The 18,955-nt window shown below is 52.6% G+C and overlaps 10 protein-coding genes across 10 annotated transcripts; 8 read left to right on the top strand and 2 right to left on the bottom strand.

Moving 5' to 3' along the window:
* Positions 1-217: 217 nt before the first annotated feature.
* On the bottom strand, positions 218-1,782 carry BKA58DRAFT_463994 (uncharacterized protein; the record flags this gene model as incomplete). Its single annotated transcript, XM_046174891.1, has 4 exons — positions 218-997; positions 1,054-1,368; positions 1,422-1,516; positions 1,572-1,782. 4 exons carry the CDS (start codon positions 1,780-1,782, stop codon positions 359-361), a joined length of 1,260 nt encoding a protein of 419 aa, XP_046030851.1. The 3' UTR covers positions 218-358.
* A 580-nt stretch (positions 1,783-2,362) lies between these two features.
* BKA58DRAFT_372494 (uncharacterized protein) lies at positions 2,363-3,471 on the top strand. The gene is made up of 3 exons (XM_046169136.1): positions 2,363-2,869; positions 2,946-3,026; positions 3,088-3,471. Exons 1-3 carry the CDS (start codon positions 2,468-2,470, stop codon positions 3,415-3,417), a joined length of 813 nt encoding a protein of 270 aa, XP_046030852.1. The 5' UTR covers positions 2,363-2,467; the 3' UTR covers positions 3,418-3,471.
* A 1,136-nt stretch (positions 3,472-4,607) lies between these two features.
* BKA58DRAFT_433748 (uncharacterized protein) lies at positions 4,608-5,523 on the top strand (the record flags this gene model as incomplete). The annotated part of the gene is made up of 4 exons (XM_046173215.1): positions 4,608-4,944; positions 5,007-5,273; positions 5,327-5,368; positions 5,432-5,523. 4 exons carry the CDS (start codon positions 4,608-4,610, stop codon positions 5,521-5,523), a joined length of 738 nt encoding a protein of 245 aa, XP_046030853.1.
* A 309-nt stretch (positions 5,524-5,832) lies between these two features.
* On the top strand, positions 5,833-7,424 carry BKA58DRAFT_372497 (uncharacterized protein). Its single transcript, XM_046169137.1, has one exon. The coding sequence runs from the start codon at positions 6,012-6,014 to the stop codon at positions 7,314-7,316; it is 1,305 nt and encodes a 434-aa protein (XP_046030854.1). The 5' UTR covers positions 5,833-6,011; the 3' UTR covers positions 7,317-7,424.
* Positions 7,387-9,942, bottom strand: BKA58DRAFT_11252 (quinon protein alcohol dehydrogenase-like superfamily). The gene is made up of 2 exons (XM_046163951.1): positions 9,786-9,942; positions 7,387-9,739 (listed from the first exon to the last, which is right to left on the bottom strand). Exons 1-2 carry the CDS (start codon positions 9,912-9,914, stop codon positions 7,457-7,459), a joined length of 2,412 nt encoding a protein of 803 aa, XP_046030855.1. The 5' UTR covers positions 9,915-9,942; the 3' UTR covers positions 7,387-7,456.
* A 150-nt stretch (positions 9,943-10,092) lies between these two features.
* BKA58DRAFT_433751 (ubiquitin-related modifier 1) lies at positions 10,093-10,515 on the top strand (the record flags this gene model as incomplete). Its single annotated transcript, XM_046173216.1, has 3 exons — positions 10,093-10,133; positions 10,185-10,349; positions 10,398-10,515. The coding sequence occupies 3 exons, from the start codon at positions 10,093-10,095 to the stop codon at positions 10,513-10,515; spliced, it is 324 nt and encodes a 107-aa protein (XP_046030856.1).
* A 265-nt stretch (positions 10,516-10,780) lies between these two features.
* BKA58DRAFT_372500 (uncharacterized protein) lies at positions 10,781-11,803 on the top strand. The gene is made up of 2 exons (XM_046169138.1): positions 10,781-10,999; positions 11,059-11,803. The coding sequence occupies exons 1-2, from the start codon at positions 10,831-10,833 to the stop codon at positions 11,667-11,669; spliced, it is 780 nt and encodes a 259-aa protein (XP_046030857.1). The 5' UTR covers positions 10,781-10,830; the 3' UTR covers positions 11,670-11,803.
* Positions 11,804-11,882: 79 nt separating this feature from the next.
* Positions 11,883-14,050, top strand: BKA58DRAFT_372504 (tyrosyl-DNA phosphodiesterase-domain-containing protein). Its single transcript, XM_046169139.1, has 3 exons — positions 11,883-12,977; positions 13,026-13,553; positions 13,618-14,050. Exons 1-3 carry the CDS (start codon positions 11,950-11,952, stop codon positions 13,781-13,783), a joined length of 1,722 nt encoding a protein of 573 aa, XP_046030858.1. The 5' UTR covers positions 11,883-11,949; the 3' UTR covers positions 13,784-14,050.
* A 249-nt stretch (positions 14,051-14,299) lies between these two features.
* BKA58DRAFT_433753 (uncharacterized protein) lies at positions 14,300-16,222 on the top strand (the record flags this gene model as incomplete). The annotated part of the gene is made up of 3 exons (XM_046173217.1): positions 14,300-14,476; positions 14,544-14,890; positions 14,938-16,222. 3 exons carry the CDS (start codon positions 14,300-14,302, stop codon positions 16,220-16,222), a joined length of 1,809 nt encoding a protein of 602 aa, XP_046030859.1.
* Positions 16,223-16,965: 743 nt separating this feature from the next.
* BKA58DRAFT_433754 (uncharacterized protein) lies at positions 16,966-17,967 on the top strand (the record flags this gene model as incomplete). The annotated part of the gene is made up of 1 exon (XM_046173218.1): positions 16,966-17,967. One exon carries the CDS (start codon positions 16,966-16,968, stop codon positions 17,965-17,967), a length of 1,002 nt encoding a protein of 333 aa, XP_046030860.1.
* Positions 17,968-18,955: the final 988 nt, after the last annotated feature.

Genomic DNA, 18,955 nt, shown 5'->3' on the forward strand with positions numbered 1-18,955 from the left:
CGCCTCGACTCATCCATGCGCTGGGACAACGTCATCTTGCAGCATGATTATTGGCCTGTCAAGCAAGCCCTTGATGTGCCCCTAGTATGGTCATCGTGTCTATATCGACTGTGATGTTACGAAATTTTAGATCTAGTTGGGTCGCATAAGAGGTTTGATATGCAGAAACCAGTAAGCGTTGTGGGTGTCAACACCGCATACACTGGCAAGGAAGAAAGATCGTGCTGACAATTGGGTTTGATTATTATTAGGATGAAACGCTACGCTTCGCTACACTACGCTGGAAGAAATCATTGAGGGGTATATCTGTGATCGTAGCCTCAGAAGAGGCGTCATATCGCATCGTTGCTATGCGAATTTACTGGGAGAACCTGCTGGGCGAGCTTCTTCCAAGGTACTTCCTGTCCTCCAAGTCCTCGTAAGAGTCAGGCGACATGCGCTTCTCCAAGACGGCCTCTGCATCGGTCTTGTTGCCCAAGCCCTTCAGATCGACGAGGTTGATATCGCTATCAGTGCGCTCTTTCTCCAGGCGGTAGTGACCGAGCTGGCTTCGGGGTTGGCTACCAACTGTGACGGTTGTAGCTGCGGAGATCTTGCTGAGCTTGCTGAACTGGCCACTGCCGTTACTGCCATTGCTACCGCTCTTGGAGTTCTGAGTACCCATGCTGGAGCCCATCTTCTGGAGGAGAGAGCCCATGGACATCATGATGCTTCCTAGACCGGCCATGGTGAGCACGGATCGGATCTTGGGAAGGCAGCATGCGATGAGGGCGACGTTGGTCTCGACGACGGTCCAAAACAGACCGTGCGAGGTTATGCCGATGATGTCGTAGGTGGGCATGCCCATGATGTACTGCTCGTCAAGGGCAGCGGACGGTGTGTTCTGCTTGATGCAGATGACCATGCGGACAATGGCGGACGCGACGGCAAATCCACCAAGTAGGAAGACACCACACAGTTGAATCTTGCGGACGGTGGGCATTTGTAGACGCCAGATCTGTTCGCACAACAGTTAGCCGCATGTTGGTTTGAATCGAGACTGTGTGAACATACCCATGGGAGTGGCAGAAGCAGAATGCAGAGATCGAACACAGCATCAAGGACCGTGAAGGTGATAGTCGCCTCGAATCCGAAAGGACAGTTCTCCGCGATACTTGCAAGAGAGCCCCAGTTGGCGGCAAAGTTCAAGCGGCAGTCGAAGATGAAGCCAAGGAAGAAGGCAATGGTGAAGGCAACAGTGAGGACAATGAACACGAGCGAGGTCCACTGGAAACCGGGCCATGTGAAGATGCGACGGTACAGGAACAAGAAAGCGAGTTTGGTGAAGCCAATAGCCAGCGGCTGCATGATGAAAATCATGTACACGCACTGTTGGAGGGTTAGTTGAGCAGGAAAGGCCAGCCGAGAGTAGGGGAACTAACCTTCTCCAAGATTACCAAATCTGGTGTCGTGCTGTAGATCCAGCCTTCAATGTTGCTAGGGTCATTGTGGCCGCCGATAATGCCCTTAGCAGCACCTGGATAAGTATTTAGCTAAAATGAAGGCTTAGGTTTGGTTGGCTCGAGGCTTACCGTAGATCAGAACAGTGGAGACACCGATGGTAGGAATAAGAGCGAGGAGACAGAAGAGGTCGTCGAGGTGCTTGCTGAGACGCGTCTCTCTGTTTTTGACGGCCTTTTGTGCTGCTACACCCAATCGCAGGACAACAAAGAGGACGGTCAAGACGGTAAGAGCGATGCCAGTGGCAAGGCACGAGGTAACGTTGATGTATGTATAAGACATCTTGGCAGTGGTGTAACGAAGGAGTAACTGAGGATCCTCTCGCGAATGAGAAACTGAAGATATCCTCACGAATGAGAGAAATCGCAAGTATGATATGCTCGAACGAGAGACTGATGGTATGCCGTGATGATGAGTTCTACCGGTGGTGATCACGCGAGGTTATGTAGACATGGCATTCACAGCTATGAGAGACGGAGAGAACTCCTCCACAAGAAGTGCATGTACACCCTCACAGCTAGCTAGCCAGGTAGTGGCCCAATGGTGTTCAGCTCAATAGGCGTGCGCAAGGCTGGCACAAAAGCGCCGTTGGGCACGAAAGTGACGTACATAAACCCTGACCACACAGACATTTTCCAGCAGCGACATGCGGAAGATCTCCCGCTCTTCGGTCTAGAACCGACCCCTGGTGCGAGTCTGGGGAAAAGCGTTGATTCGCAGACCCACCCAGATCGCGAGGCAACGATTCTTGGTCGTGACGGACCGAGGTCGGAAGGATCTCCGCGCGCGATTGCGGCATGCTTGAGTACGACGCTAACCATGTTGAGGCACCGCGGTGAACCTTAACTGTACGCTGCTTCGTTAGGACTTGCCTCGTGCATCCTGCACAGCGCTGACCATCGTGAGTATTTGATATGCAGGTTTCAGCAATGTTTCTCGATCGTTCCTCCACGCATTCGACAACACCATGTTCGCTCACTACAAGCTTGTGTCCTCGGCGGAGCACTCCACGGATCACGCCTCGGATTCGCGTTCCGCGCACAGACGACACTATCCGACGATAGCACTTGCAGTGCTCACGTTCGCGAACGTTTGTGTATTGGGCTTCTCGATTGCCATATGGCGCGCTGCGGGTGTGGCCGCCACGGCGACCCCGGGAGATTCTGCGACCAGCCTCGCCCAGTCCAACTCCCTTGATGTTCCCAACGAACTTGCTAGGGTAGAGTCTCTTCCTATCGCGTATGTACCTTTTCATTGGAATACGCCATGGGGTGCGCCCAACGCCACGGAAGCAGACCCTCTGTGGGACAACATCAACACTGCGCATGGTCATATCGCAGTGGACCATGAGTTCGCAGCAGAGAACCACGTGAGTTACCCCCAACCAGGTCTTCGGGAATCAAGACACTATCTTCGAGATGAGCAGTGGCTGACATCTTTTACAGTGGCCTGCTTCTATGGACATACCCGGAATGCCTGGTAAAGGGATGTATCTTCTCCAAGCCTACCATCAGCTACACTGCCTCGTACGTCACTCCTGTTGTTCAGTAATCAGTTCTATGCATCCTTCTCACCACTCCAATCTAGCGTATTGTTCGCGCCTCATATCTAGCTCTGAAGCGCCAAGAGTTCCCACCCTTCCCCTCGCATCACGCACTGCATTGTTTTGACGCCCTGCGTCAACACATTATGTGCCATGCGGATAACACTCCGCTATATGGCCACGGCGATGGCATGGCTGGTGACGGCCAGATTCACCAATGTAGGGACTGGACCGCGCTTAGGGATTATGCAACGAAGAACACGGCTTGTTTCCGCGATGGTAAGCCTGGTATGACTCTTGCGGATCACTTTGGTGTTTGTGATGACGGAACGGATGGGTTGGAAGATATTGTACCTGTGACGACAGGGCCGTAGTGTTTTATTCTTTCTTGTATAATGGTTTAATGCATAGTTTCTTTTTCCGATGTACAACACTTTAATTCACAGTTTCTTTGCGACGCACTCTACAATGATGAGTTGGGTTGTCTCGAGACTCTCCATTTACAGCGATGTGACACAACGATATGTGAGATTACTCTTCATCTCTTGGTACGTAGAGTCCAGACCTCAGTAACTGTACAACCCTCGTCTGTTCCGTTGAATGGAAACGATGCAGCTAACATATCACACAGCGTGATACAACGCCATCTTGTGAAGTTGATGCATTAGGGCAGCAAACTGCTGAGGAGTTTACATGACTCTCTGATGATTTGAATATGTTGAAGCCATGACTTCGTCGTCATCACCGAATCGAGACCGCAAAATGTTAGCCACAATGTACCTAAGTATACTATATTCTAGCTGTTGTATGGTGAACAGCTAGCGGAGCGTTGGTGCCCATTGCCGAGGCGTCTGTAGCTCAACCAGCGACCAGGTAAGTGGTAGCGAGAAGGGTGTGCGTTCTGGACAAAATGGTGCTAGCGAACGTGGTCTGGCCAAATGCGGTACTGTACCGCGTGTCTTGGGCATCGATCTCGGCAGTACCAAATAGCTTTCTGAGGCGGGTAGGTTTGCGTAGTGGTACTCGGGTGTAATCCCATTGGTCGGGTCATCTATCCCGACTCGTTCGGAGGCCGCTCCGCTTAGCTAGTGCAAAACCTTAAGTCACCACGCGATGGGTCTGGGTTCCGGTACGTACAGATCTTGCGTGTCGGACACCACCGACGTAGCGACTCGCTTAACGGCAGATCAGCGACGTTAGTATCCGTGCCTGAGGATCGTGGATCTGTAACGGGGGGTCTGGAAGCCTCAGCGATTTGAAACTTCGTAGCGCGAGCATCGTCAGGCGTTGGGTTTTGGCAACGAAGGCGCGTCGGAGCGCGAACCGGTTGCCCTCAATTAGCACAGAGTTGACGTACGTCAGGGGTTCAACAACAGAAGATTTGAGAAGACATTGTTGTCCAAGCCACCATGAACGACTACAAAGAGCCAGCAAGATCCCTTCATCTCAGAATCATCAGCTTCAATCATCTCCAGCTCTTCTATCAGCTACTCTCGGTCATCTCAGCCATCACACTCTTCTGTGTTTCCGTGCTATCAATCGCTTCACAGCTTCGGATTTCACAATGCAGTTCACTACTACTACCCTCGCTCTTCTGATTGCTTCGGCAAATGCCTCTCCTCTCCTGGGCCTCAAGCTCGGTGGCCTCAACGTTGGCGTTGCCACTTCCAGCGCTCTTTTGGATGTCAAGGTTGATTCCCCTAAGCCTTCCGCTGTGAAGTCGGACGTTGCCACCATCACCGCAGCGCCGACTGCCACTGCAACCGGCCAGCCAGTTATGCCATCGAGCTTCTCTGCTCCAGTCCAGGGCCACGGCATCCTCGCCCTTGACAACCTACCTGCTCTGCCCGCTGTCATCGACAAGCCTCTGTCTGGTGTTCTCGGAGCCGTTTACGGTCTCCGTAAGTACACTCCCTATGCCATACCCAATCTGAAGTTTCCATACTAACGGACGTGTTTGTAGTATCCGGAATGTGCAACACGGATCACAAGTGCACCATCACCGTTGCAGGCTCTCTCGAGAACCTGCTCGTCGATGGCGACAAGTACTCCATGAACAACACCGTCAGCGCATGGTGCGCTGAGGGCCGTTGCTACGGTTCTGCCAATATCCCTCTCACAGCTACCGCTCCCTTTGTCATTACTTGCGACCAGATCTCTGGCCACAAGGCGTGCTCTGCCACGATTTCGGGCGCTGCCCGTGCCCTCTTTACTAACGGAGAGCAAGTTGGTAAGTTTGACGTAGCACAGTACAATTCCAAGAAGAATGCTGACGGATTCTAGAACTCTGGGGCTGGTTGACCCCCGCTGGTTACTGCAAGGACGGTGTTTGCACTGCTTCTATTACCGCTCTTGGTGACCCCATGTACTAAGCGCGACCTACCACAGGTAGAGTTGTGATGGCTGAGATGACTGAGATGGGCACCGGCACTTGTCATTCCTTCTTCCAGTTCGTGCCTGGGCCCGGCATGGAGTTTTGATTGCTTAAGGATTTGGTCGATACTCTGGACTAATGTCTATTACGATGTAATGTTTTTGACGGTATTCCGCAACGCGTTGGCGCCTGTATACCAACTAGTAATGAAGTAATTAATATTAAACCAACACATTTTGATTGAGAAGGACTGCCGTGAGATTGCGGAATGACAAAGGAGCACGCCTCGATTAAGCTTCGACAAGCGCGTCGCTACAAGCCGAGCATTGATGACTGAGATGACTGAAGTTTAACCGACCCGCATTATTGTTCTTCCGCTCCTGTTCATCTAAATTAAGTGACTTCCAACACCAATGCCGACTAGCCTCAGGCACCCAGCGGCGCCACAACTGCACGATGGACGCATCCAGGCGAAGTTCTCTCCTGTTGCCTGATCTTCTTCGCGGTCGTTGTGTTTTCGAAGATTCTGTCTGACCCCTTCCACGCGCATGTCTCTGCGCATCCACTCGCTTTTTACTTAGTTAATACTTAATAATGTCTTCTTCTACTCAGCAGCCGCAAGCTGTGCCGCAAGCGCCTGACGCGATCTCAGGAGGGCCTCCTTCTCCAGTACCAACGCCTCCTCCAAAGTCTGTGGCCAGACTGTCCGACGCGACGAACGCAAACGCAACCTCGTCTGCGCACGCGAACTCTCCCAGAATGCCACCCTCGAGCAGCCCTGCGCCGGGTGTTCCCACCACGGCACCCCCAGCGTCGATCCCGCACGCGACAACTCCACAGGGCACCGCGACCGAGACCGAGGAACGTCTTTCGTACAATGACAAGCTCAATGCTGCCGACCGATACTGGAAGTTCAAGTTTGGCCTCAAAGCCGCAGCCATCGTAACAGGCTTAATCGGGATCGGTTGCTTTGGCTATTTAATGTCCACAATGGACAATGAATACGACCCGGACTCCTCATATTCCATTAGCTACGAAAGCTACTGGTCTCTATGGCCCGGTCTGATTACTTGGGCTGCCTCGATAGTCTGGTGTGCGCTTTGCATCGTCATCTTCCTTCTGCGCAAACGCCCTGTGCATCCAGGTCTCCGCGTAGCGATGGATCTTCTTCTATGGCTTGGCTTCATCGTAACGGCAATGTTCGCTCTCATAGCCTTCCGGTACTTGGCGAGGTGGGGTGTAAACGGATTCGATACATGGGGCTGGGGTTACTCGTACAACAGCGATGGAGAATACGTCCTGGCTTCCAACAACACATGGGTGTGGGAACAGGACACGAGCTACGTCAATGCTCCGCGAGACTGTTCCCAGTCCACTCAATTCAGTAGCTGTGCGGAGCAGGATGCTTTCGTGAACAAGCTTTGGGCTGAGAAGGATCATCGCTCAAACGTCACTTTGACTGGTGTAGTATGCCAGTTCTTCGGCCTCGTCATTCACTTTGCGCTATTCGTGTGGGCTTGCGTTGACACCCATCGCCACCGCCGCAGCACAACCAGCAAGGACGCTGAGAAGCTTGCTGCCGAAATCGTGCAGAACATGATTAGCAACGGCGCTGTTGTGCCACCTCCAGGACAGGCACACATGAAACCGCAGCCGGGCCAGGTCATGTACTATCAGATGCCACCCAACCAGCAAGGCTACCCGATCCAGCCCCCGATTCAGCCCCCGTATATGCAACAAGGACCAGGTCAGATGCAGCAGTTTGGGCAGCAGTTCGGGCAGCACCCACAGATGACGCAGCCGCTTCAGCGCATGGCGCCCGGACAGTACCCAAAGGGTCAACCTGGCATGGCAGCCCCGGCTCTGTCTGAGAAGAGTGCCGGACCCCGTTACGCTTAAGCGAAGAGGTGGAGATATAGTACTATTTTCATTGAGGTTGGAGGAAGTGAATTTTCTTGGCGAGATACCCCAGCGAAACCTACGTAATAGTGTAAAGTTTATCCAACAGTCGATATGTATCACCTTCGCGATGCCTTCTGCTAGTGCTGCAATACCTCATCCGAAACATTGAAGACGCGCAAGGACGTGTCATCACTTGCTACGGCGACCTGTTGTGGCTCGCCATCCGCTCTTCCAGGTCGCCAGACGATCTGATTGACGGTCTTCGCCGGAACCAAGTCTGCCTTGATCATTGATACTTGTGCCTGGTCCAAAGCATCTGGCGATATGCTCGCAATGCCCATCTCTCCGTTCTCTGTGCCAAAGGCAAACATGATCTTCCCACCTGATTGCACGCCGTTACAGGCAACAGCGGTAACAGCGGCGTTTGCTGATACGGTAGCCTTCAGCTGCACATCGTTCTCGACGATCTGCCAGATCTTGACACTCTTGTCTCGACCAGCAGTCATGAATGTAGGTTGCTCAAGAGGCGTCCAGGCTGCACCTAGTATCATGCGCGAATGGCCCTTTGGATTCGAGTGCTTGAGTGTGTATAACGACGGCTCTTCGCTGCGCTCCCAGATGACCCATTGTCTGTCCCGTCCAACACTGAGAAGGTACCTGTCGTCTGGTGAGAACTGTAGCGCTGTGACGGTAAGTGAATGCGCCTTGAGTGCAGGCTTGACTTCTAGCCATTCTTTCGTGTCGTACAGCCGTATGACGGCGTGGTCGATGGAGCTAGCTCGGCAGGCCGTTGCAACAAGACTTCCATCTCGGCTCACTGCAACAGCGGATATCTCATAGCCGTGTCCGTATAGCTTCTCTGTCTCCGGCCATAGTAGGTGGCGTGCCAGATGATCCTCGAATGGTGGGTGACTGAAGTCCAGCGTCGATTTGCGGATTACGGAGGCAGGGTCGACGGCTTCACGTTCGTCTTCGTCGCCGTTCTCGACTGGCTCGTCATCTCCCACAGCTTGGATAGCTTTGTTTGATAAACCAAGGACGGGGATGTTGGCTGCGTCTGGAAGTTCAGCAGTAGTTGGCGCCTTGATATTGCAAAGATTTTGGAGCATCTCTGCTACACCTCTGGGTTCGTCGAAAATGCGCAGCAATTTTTCATCCGCACCTGAAACAAACTGAGTGTTGGAGACCGCGTCGATGCAATTCAAATCGTAGCCGTGAATTTGGGGTCGCGAGAACTCATGCCAGGAAGCTGACGCGCCTTCTCGTTTCCATTGCGAGTAGAGCCTACTGGTTTGATCGGAACCAGTGGAGAGCATGTAAGAGCCATCTCTTGACCAGCTTACGCCTTTGACCTCGCGCACATGTCCTGTGATGGCGACTCGCTGCGTCCACATATCTTCCATGGCTGAGTATGTCCACTTCCTCCAGCTGCCCGTTCGTCCCAGGGATACAACGGTGTTGCCATCTGGAGACCACAGACCAATCCAAAACCCTCCAGCACTTCCAGTAGCGCTTGTCGAGCCTTTCTGCGCGCTGATCTCGCCTAATCTGGTAATGCAAACCCACACACCAGAGTTAGGGTCGGACTCCCAGATGGCGAGTGAGTTGTCTTCAGAAGTGGTGAGTAGCTGGAGCTTTCCCTCGCGATGTCGCCACGCGGCCTGGTATATCCAATCTTCATGGCCCAGTAGCAATGCCTCGAATGTTATGGAATACTTTGAGGCAGCAGAATTGATCCAGTGTGCTTTATTTGACAGCGACTTGCCTAGCCCACCTAACGCTGGGTCGTTGAGTGCACTACTGGCAGCAGGAAGTTCCTCTCCGCGGTGGAGGCGCCAGAGACGGACGTACTTGTCTTGGCTTGCGGATGCCAGCAACAAATCGCTGTTCAAATCGGATGTCTCTCTAATAAATGCAAGCGCGCGTATCCATCCTTCGTGACCTGTGAGAGTTGCCGAAAGCTGGAATTGGCCCTCTTGCGACACGAAGACTTGAATGGTGCTACGCGTGCCCGCAACTGCTAGCACTGTAGATTTATCGTCTAGTGTCGCAAGTGCGAGGTTCAGAGGGAAGTATTTTGGTGACAGTGTGATGGTCTGTACAAGCTCGACATCGACGGACCCGAAGTCTGCATCATGAACAAGCTTCCAGAGCTTGACAGTGCCGTCTGAAGATCCAGTTGCCAAGGTGTCTGAGCCAGGCAGCACAGCTACTCTGGTGACTGGCTGAGTGTGATCTGAAATCGTCTTGACACAGTCAAACGATTCGTCTCTTCGACCTCGCCATATGCGAATGGTGTTATCCGCAGATCCACTGAGCAAGACTGAGACATTGGGGAGTTGTGTTGGAAAGAATTTGACAGCGTTCACAGCTTTGGTGTGACCACTCAGAATCGCTTGTACGCCGCGAAGACTTTCATCCTATCTTGGTGAGTGAAGGATATGCCATTGGCCAGCCGCGACTCACCTGAGGATCCCAGAGTGCGATGCAGTTGTCTGCGCCGAACGCTAGCAGTTGCGATCCAGCCTCATCCCAGTCAGCCGCAGCAGGATTTCGATTTCCGCCTGCAGCGATGAATTCAGAAGATATATTCATGGTTGGGTCTAGGCGTTGCGTATGCGCAGGCACCGCATCTAGTCATCGCCGTAAGGATTTCTTTGGCGCTAGCCTCGCTTAGCTGCATTCGGCCCAGGGCTGCAGAGCAGGCGCGACTGATCTCGATTGCATCCGCATCTCTTACAACTCCAGCACCTTAGAGGCGATCAAAGGCGAGATGTCAAACGATGAGACGATTTCAATAACGATAGAGTTCAGGTAGGTCGGTTGTTCTGAGTTATGGTGATGTCCCTCTCTGATCTTCTATAGTGGGGGCCTAGAGATCCTGTTCGCCAACCAGAAAAAGTATGATCTTGCACTACCAGCCAAAGACGAGTCTGGAGGGCCGGCAAACGTTGCATTCCTTGTCAGATATCTTTGCGACAAGGTCATGAAGGATCCGCGGAAAGAACTTTTCGTGCTTGACGATACGGTGTATGTTCCTGCCTCAAGAGGAGAATGACATGCTGACATTAGCTTCAGACGACCTGGAATACTGGTCCTCATCAACGAAGCAGACTGGGAACTGGAAGGCGAAGACAAGTACGAGGTTCAGAGAGGCGATCACATCATGTTCGTATCCACGCTACACGGAGGATAGTCAAAGATCGCCAAAGCCGAAAGACGGTAAAGTAGGATCCGTGTCTGAGATCACACTGCTATGTACCGAATCACACAAACATCTTGCATGTGACAATGTCGCATTGCAGCTGAAAGCACGAACATGAACGGCCTGCGTATGCAAGTTGCGGGAGCCCGGAAGCGTTCCGAATGACACCTCACCCTTACGAACTAACCATAAGCGCTACTAAGGCTCGTGCTGACAAGGGCCCCCACCCCTCTCGATATATGTTAGACTCCCTTCTACTGTATATGTTGCGTCTACTCATCTCATCTCTGATTTCAACTCGCAGTTATGGGCCGCCTTGACATCTTGCCCGCGCACGTCGATCCCTCCATCTTCGACGCCAACGATGTGTTCCTGGGCACCGGCGGTGTTTTGTACACAATCTGCTACGCCCTGATGGCACGTCAGTCCATTCGCGACCGCACCTACGCCATGCCCCTCTTCTCGCTCGCCTTTAGTAGGTGTCTCTGTACGAACTGCATGTGGGACATACTGACCCAGTACACCAATGTTAAGACTTTGCGTGGGAGATTGTATTCGCGATATATGTTGCCGATGAGCTCCGGGAGAAGGCCCTCTTCGCCATCTGGGGGCTCTTAGACATGGGCATCGTCTACGCAGCTGTCACTTATGGTGCAAGCGAATGGAGACATGCGCCAGCAGTTGGCAGGAATATCGGCAAGATATTTGCGGGCATGTTGGTATGGTGGTGCATCGCGTTGTATGCTGTGAGCTCTTGGTGGCTCGATGTGCATCACCCCGTCAACCCAAAAGTTGGGAAAGCGTACCGCGGCATTTTGGGCATCGACAAGGATGAGCTCGGTTTCTGGACTGCCTTGGTCGCACAAGTTGTGCTGAGCGTCATGTCGTTGGCACAGCTTGTGGTTAGAGGAAGCAGTCGCGGCTCGTCGTACAGTATTTGGGCGTGTAGGTTCATCGGCAGTGTCTCAGGGATAACGCTGAATTATGGGTATGTTTGGTGGGTATGGCCGGAGGCACATGGCTATTACATCAATCCGGTAGTAGTGGTGATGATGGTAACTTGGATCGTGGCTGACCTGGCATACTTGGTGGTGTTTCGCAATGTGCGGCGGACGGGCGGGGCTGTCGGCAGCAAAACAAAGTGAAGGGACGTTGTAGGAGATGGAAGTAGTCTATATTGGAATGCTCAGAAGCTTCAGCCATGTATCCCTTGCTATGTACCAAGGCGCATCCTCCCTGGTGTGACTGGACAGATCGAGCTCGAAGCCGTGATTACCCAGGTAGGCTGCCAAGCCTTTATCACATGCTTTCGCGAAAACGCGTCTAGGGTCCTGCCGCGTCAGATCGCTTCCGCTCCTCGACGAATCTCTTTGTTTACCCCATCACCAACATTCGAATAACAACCACATCTTGACTCTTGGACACATGGATTCTGACGATGAAGATCTCAAGCTTGCGATGGCAATGTCCTTACAGGCGAATTCGCCTCGGGCTGGACACGGCAGCGCATCGGGCGACAAGCACGAGTCAATCGACCTCACGTCTGACACTGAGGACGAAGATGACGAGGATCTCAGGCGTGCGATTGCCCTATCGATGCAGGAAAGCGGGAATAATGACATGCAACAGTCATCGGCTTCGAGCGTATCCACAACAAGGGTGGCCAAGACAGCAGCCGTCGTTGACAAACCTTTAGGTTTTATGGGCATGGACCGTAAAGCTATGGAACTGGAGCGTCTTGCAAGGCTTGGCAAGAGGAAGCGGGAGGCATCTCCCGAGGCACCTTCTAAGCAAGTTGCAAGAGCGCCTACCGCCAGAAGTGATTCAGACGAAACACTATTACAATACCCCAATGGCGCGATCAAGCGCACCTTTGCGTCGAAGTACCCACGAACTGACGACATCACCATTGAAGAACTACTAGAAGCCGACAGAGTCAACACCGCAGTCATCAGCTCATTTCAGTACGATTCGGGATGGCTCTACGAAAAACTCGATCCGACAAAGGTCAAGCAAATTTGGCTGATGACTGGCAAGCACAGAGGCGAGGATGTTCAAGCAAAGCGCATTCAAGAATGGAGGGAGTCTCGTGTGCCGAACATGAAGCTTCATTTTCCGCCTATGGGTGGCATGATAGCCAGCATGCACAGCAAATTCATGCTCTTGTTCGGGAAAGACAAGCTGCGCATTGCGATTCCTACTGCGAATATGACACAGACTGACTGGGGCGAGGTCGCAAACGATTGGCAGCCTGGCATCATGGAGAATTCGGTGTTCTTGATCGATCTTCCTCGCAGACACGGCGGTACTGTCACTGAGGCGAAAGACTTGACACCTTTTGGTCGCGAATTAGTATACTTCTTGGAGCAGCAGGAAGTGGGTCCGCAGGTAATCACCGGCTTGTTGAAATGCGACTTCACAAAGACTGGTCATCTGGCTTTTGTGCACTCCATGTATGTTCTCAATTATGTTCTTTGGGGGCCAGTACTAATTCAACACAGTGGCGGTTCGCACAAGACCGAATCAAACCATCCCACAGGTCTTCCAGGCCTCGCGCGCGCCATACGAGAGCTTCATTTAGACGAAGTCGAACATATCGAGCTTGACTATGCGGCGTCCTCCCTCGGCTCCATCAACGATGCCTTCTTGTCGCGCATCCGTCTCGCAGCATGCGGCGGACCATTTGGGACAAACACTGCACCGGAGGCCAACGTGCGCGATTGCTTTCGAATATATTTCCCTACCAACGACACGGTTGAAAAGAGCATGGGCGGCCCTGAAGGCGCCGGTATCATTACGTTGACTAGACAGTCTTACAATGCACCATCGTTTCCAAGAGAATGCATGAGAGACTACGACTCCATGCGACGGGGGATGCTGTCGCACAATAAGTTGCTCTTCGCACGGGGTCGCAGGAGGAATGGGAAGGCTTTTGCGTGGGTTTACGTTGGCTCTGCCAATATCTCCGAAGCAGCGTGGGGAGGGCAGAAGCTGTTGAAAAGCGGACAAATGGGGAGTCTGAATATTAGGTACGCAGAATACGCGTTTGATTTGCATCTGAGATATATACTGACTTGGTACACCACATCGCAGGAATTGGGAGTGTGGTGTTGTCATGCCTGTACCAGAAGCAAAGCTTCGGGGTCTCAAGCAGGATGACGTACCACCGATGAGCGTGTTTGACGGCACGATTGAGGTCCCTTTTCGAGTTCCTGCGGACGAATACAAGGGCAAACAGCCCTGGTTCTTTAGGTCATGAGCGGGCTTTAGTTGCGTCGGTGTAGACGGCGACTCCGAAATCTTGGTTCTCCGGGCGGAACCGCTGGATATTTAAGTTGTCTGGTGCGTATGTGGTGATCGGAGACATTTCCGCCTAGCAAAACCTTTCTGGGTGTACGCAACCAGGGGGTCCACGCACACTGCAGTCAAATAGAGACGAGTTGGACCCAGATAGAAAGCGACGCAGGGCTTTACAGGGTCCCGAAGCAGACCGTATATGCCGTATTGAAGTGCACGTGATTGGACACGATGCCTGGTGTCGATCATCAGTCTTGTGCGAACCGAGTCTTCCCGGGGGCAGCCGGACCAATGCGGGCGCGCTTGGTGGACGAAGCGGACATTCGGGCGTCTTAGCAAAAGTTCCGACGCGCCTCGCCAGCACGACGTATGAGCCATGATGACTGTATATGCATGCGCCATGAAGCTGTGAGTCCCACCATGATGATACGGACCCTTCTTTGTTAGTATTACGCATGTGTCCCCTTGATCTAGCCTCATGTCGGACCCAAAGCGCACGCGTCTCTCCGGCGATGCCATGTTACTGCAAGATAGTAGCAATAGAGCCATAACCGCGCCGCTGCACACCTGGTTCACTTCGCCCGCGCGAACGCACAACAACTTGGCGCAAGCGAAAGAGCTGCCCTTGCACCTGATCCAGCTCATCCTCACACACGTACGTTGGTCTACGCCCTGCCACGCGACGAGCTGTCCCAACCGAGCTACACTAACACGCACGGAAGCTTGACGATGTCGGTGACCTCGCTCGCATCACGCGCACATCGCGCCTCTTCTACTACATGACGCTTCCGCGTCTCTACGAGACGGTCACGTTACACTCGTACGCCGAGATACGATACGTAGATGGCAGGCCAGAAGGCTACGGCAATGGCAGCCCTTTCGCCATGGGCCTCAACACGCTCGTATCGCGAAACTTTGGCGACTACATACAGACATTCCGGGTCAAAGGGGACTGGCGAGAGCATGACACGGAAGAATACAAGCAGGGTCGGGTGCCGGACAACAGCATGATACTGCAGGTGGTCATGCGTGCCGCCATTGACAAGATGAAGAACCTCAAGGCTTTTGCGTAGGTGTCGTACCAAAACCCTAGCTGTCAAGTGCTGATGCGCGTAGTTGGGAGCTAAGCACTCCTCCCTTGTATACAGTCTACCAGGGCATCTCAGCCAGGACATCGCTTGTCTCGCTCACCCTTCGATGTCAGACCCGACGAATACCACGGCCAACCACCATCATACCCCCGCTTCCGAATCTGACCACACTGATTGTGTACGACATCGATCCTCTCTGCTATCCCGACGACATATCGCTGCTTCTGTTCGGTTCCAAGAAGCTCGAACACCTCACATTACACTGGAGTCCACGTATGCGCGCTGTCGGCGAAGAGTCGGTTTCGCTGCACTCCTTATTCGGACGATGCATGTCTGCGAAGTACTCTTTGCCTCTTAAGCATCTGGGACTATACAACATCTACACTCGCTTCTCTGACGACGGTTTCCACTATGTTGTCCGCCCCGACACCCATACAGAGCTCACCCTGATCAACTCCATGGGCTCCTCTGATCCCATGACCGTTTTTGCCGACGACTCTTGGAGGATACACAGCAACCACCCGACGCCTCAGAACCTGAAGATGTTGCGTACGGATAACACGGATAAAGAGAGTGCAGTCATGCTAGGAAAGTTCAAAGGCATGGAGCGTATCTACATCGTGAGCAATAGGCGAGGCAAAGATTCATCAAAATCTACCAGCGCTGCCGCAACCCCGACAACACCGTCCACTATGACGCCCGGCTTCAACGGAGTTACTAGCGCAAGCAGCACTCCAAAACACACGAATGACCAACGCTGTCGCAGCATCGGGAGTGAGTTTATCGCGGCCATTCAAACCAATCACAACCACAGCATACGCCATCTCCTTCTCTCGGATCGTTGGGTACTATCTGACGATGCCCTGTTCAGGCTTTGCCAAACGTGCTCTAACCTTGAGCAACTTGGCGTAGCTTTCTCAGTCCCACCACTTGAGTCATTGCGCCAGGTCTTTACCCTCGTGCCCAAGCTCTGGGCCGTGCGTTTTCTATTCCGCTCAAGCCCAGACATAAGCGAAGTCACAGATGAAAGTACAGTCGCTGAGATGCACGCCTTCGCGATTGCAACAGAGTTTTGGAAGCCTGAATATAAGAATATCAAGTATATTGGCTACGGCGACAACATCGTGCTCAAGTTAGGCGATGTTTACTTCCCGTCAAAGAAGGAGCCGATACCGAACGGTCAGGACAACAGCATGAACGCGAGAAGAGCGGGCCCGATAAGGAAAGTTGAAGTTGTGAAGAGGGAAGATGTAAGTCACATCGAAATCTGGGGTATGGACACCACAGAATTCGATCCCGCGCACCCTTGATACGGATTCAATAACATGCCGGAAACTGTATGTTCATCGTGACGAAGCAAACACATCGCTTCGTTCGCGCACCCTCCTTATCTAAGAGGCTTGTGGAGGACGCCAAACTCGGCCCCAGTAGGCACCGATGCCACCTGATGTGACGTATGGCAATTTTCCCCGTCCACCAATGCCAAGCGGTGTTGACGGTGGAGGTCCGACTTGCTTGTTTGGATAGGACCTTTGTTAGAAGTCCACCTTGCTTGCCATGAGCACGCCAGCAATGTATGTTAGTACGAGACATTCGTCGAAGACCCGACAATGTACGATACAGCCCACTAGGACGCCTTGGGAATCTGCCTGATGCGTCAATTTGATAGAGTTTATCATATCTCTTATCCCTGATTCAGTCCCTTCCTGGCGTAGCTTCCCCGGTTCCGTTGCCTGCTTTTTGGTATTTCGAGGTCACTACGAATATTTGCTAGACCCCAACAACGACATATGGACACGTTGAAAGGTTCTCAGACCCTTTACGGAATCGTCGCTGAATAGAGCTAGGCGTAGTGAAGGGTTCGTCAGCGTTGCTTGTTGCCTACCACAGCATCGCACGTTTCACTGTCAAGAGAACCTACTCCTTAGCACCTATAATCGACCCATTCATCATACCACTCTGTTACGTTACATGGCGATTCTACTCTGGAGCGGCCCTCGATTGACGCATACAATGAGCGAAGTACACCTCTACAGCAACATCCAGCGACGACATGAACCCCAAATCACTCTATAAAGAAACAAACGAGCTGTACACACCCATCCGCGAAGCAGGCAAAGGCACATGTGGAAGCATCACGTTCTGTGTATGCACACCGTCACCCGCAAGCCCTTCCACGACTGACTCCATGGCGCAAAGTGCAGTCCTTATCGCTGTCAAAATACCCACTCGGGAGATGCGTCGCGACAGAATAGCCGATGAGATCATCGCACTCGAACGCGTCCGCAACTTACTCGTCGCCGATAAAAACGAAACTGTCAGGAAGCATCTTCCCATCCTCATCGACAACGACCCGATCAAGAACGGCGGATCGGGCTGGCTGGCCATGAGTCCCATCTGCGGATTCGATCTTGAGCGGCTTCGAGTCGTGGTCACCGAGATGGTTCAGCCCTCATCAGAAATCGACCTTCCTCGCCGTTTTCCCTTCCCCGCGATACCGGAGGTACTCGTACTGCACGTCGCAAAGCAGTTAACGGAAGCGATCGGCTGGCTACATGACGTCGCCAACATTTCTCATAACGACGTTTTTGGCGGGAATGTAATGCTCAACATATCCGTCTCAAGCAAAGGACCCTCGTTTACATTACCGACCGTTGTCTTGATCGATTTCGACCGCGCAATCCTGGAACCCGACAAGATGGCAAAAGGAGCCGACCGCTCATATACTTATGAGCTTATACACATGCTCGACGATTCAGGCCGAGTGTTGTCACAAGAGACAAACGCATGGGAAGACGTGATTGCGCCGAAGGATGCGATAACCTGGTGGGATGCGTTCAGGAACTTCCTCGTCATTAACAAGAGTCAATATCGCCAGGATGGGTCAGCGAGTTTCGCGAAGTTCTGGGAGCGGTTTGGCGAAGAAATAGATCGCCGGCTGGGGAACACCACTCAAGAGGATCAGAGACGGGTGCAAGAGCTGATCGATATGGTTGTTGAGAAGGAGGTTAGGTTTCCAAGCGATGAGAGGATTAGGGAGGTGCTGGGGGAGTAGGGGAAGGGATGTTTGTATGGTAATGCAGGGGATACGTTGCATAACATAGAGGCGTCTACATTTCGACCTCCCGGTTGTGTTCGTCATGTTCCAACACGCTTCTACAATCACCATTTGCCATCTCCGCTACCCAACATATTGCTACATGCACTTCTACTCCTTCAAAAGTGTACTGAAGTCTAGAAGACTTGGATGCGCACCAAGCTCACATGCTTTAGTAGAATCACCGTCACCCCAACTACACATACCATGATTATACCACTGCCGGCAAACATCTGCCGAGTGCATACCCAAGTCACCAAATTCCGGTTCATCGTCGTCATATATATCGCTATCATCCGTCAGCTCGGGACCAAACTCAGATTCCGGAGTCTGCGTGTCTTCATTCGTAGAACCCTGCGCTCGTTTTCGCCCTTTCGGTGTCTCGGAGCTTGGCTTCAGATTCGGTCTTGTTGGCTAAGAGACAGGCAATTTCAGCGCGAAGGTCGTTATGGACGGTGCCCGACTCGATTTGCTTGCGGAGTCGTAGATACTTCTGTTTGTAGGTGTCTTCGGCGTCGGCTTTTATGGCGGCGAGGTTCATTTTGTTGACGAGAGAGGCGAAGCTATTGGGGTCGGTACTAGATTCGGGTTGGTCGGGAGAGCCTGTAAGCCAAGAGGTTAACGTCATGGCCACTCGTCAGCTGTTGTTCAAATACCGTGGTGCATGCTCGGTGTTGATACTTCTGGTAGCCGGCAGATTTGAAATGTCGGACCAGTGAGTCAATCAATGTGATGGGATGGGGGTAGATGCGATTTCGTAAGATATAGTCGGGTTTCGGGCAGCTAAGGGCTTGCGACATAGCATTGTGAACTTGAGTCGAAGCCCCGCTTGAATACTGATGTGAGCTCACGGTGCTATCCAATCTTTCGACGATGTACATCTGTTCTGGTTGCCCGCAAAGTCTTGTTTAGCCGAGTTTGCATGTACATAAACGTTGCGCAGCCA

The sequence above is a fragment of the Alternaria rosae genome (assembly GCF_020736505.1).
Source record: "Alternaria rosae strain MPI-PUGE-AT-0040 chromosome Unknown BKA58scaffold_1, whole genome shotgun sequence".
Taxonomy (NCBI): domain Eukaryota; kingdom Fungi; phylum Ascomycota; class Dothideomycetes; order Pleosporales; family Pleosporaceae; genus Alternaria; species Alternaria rosae.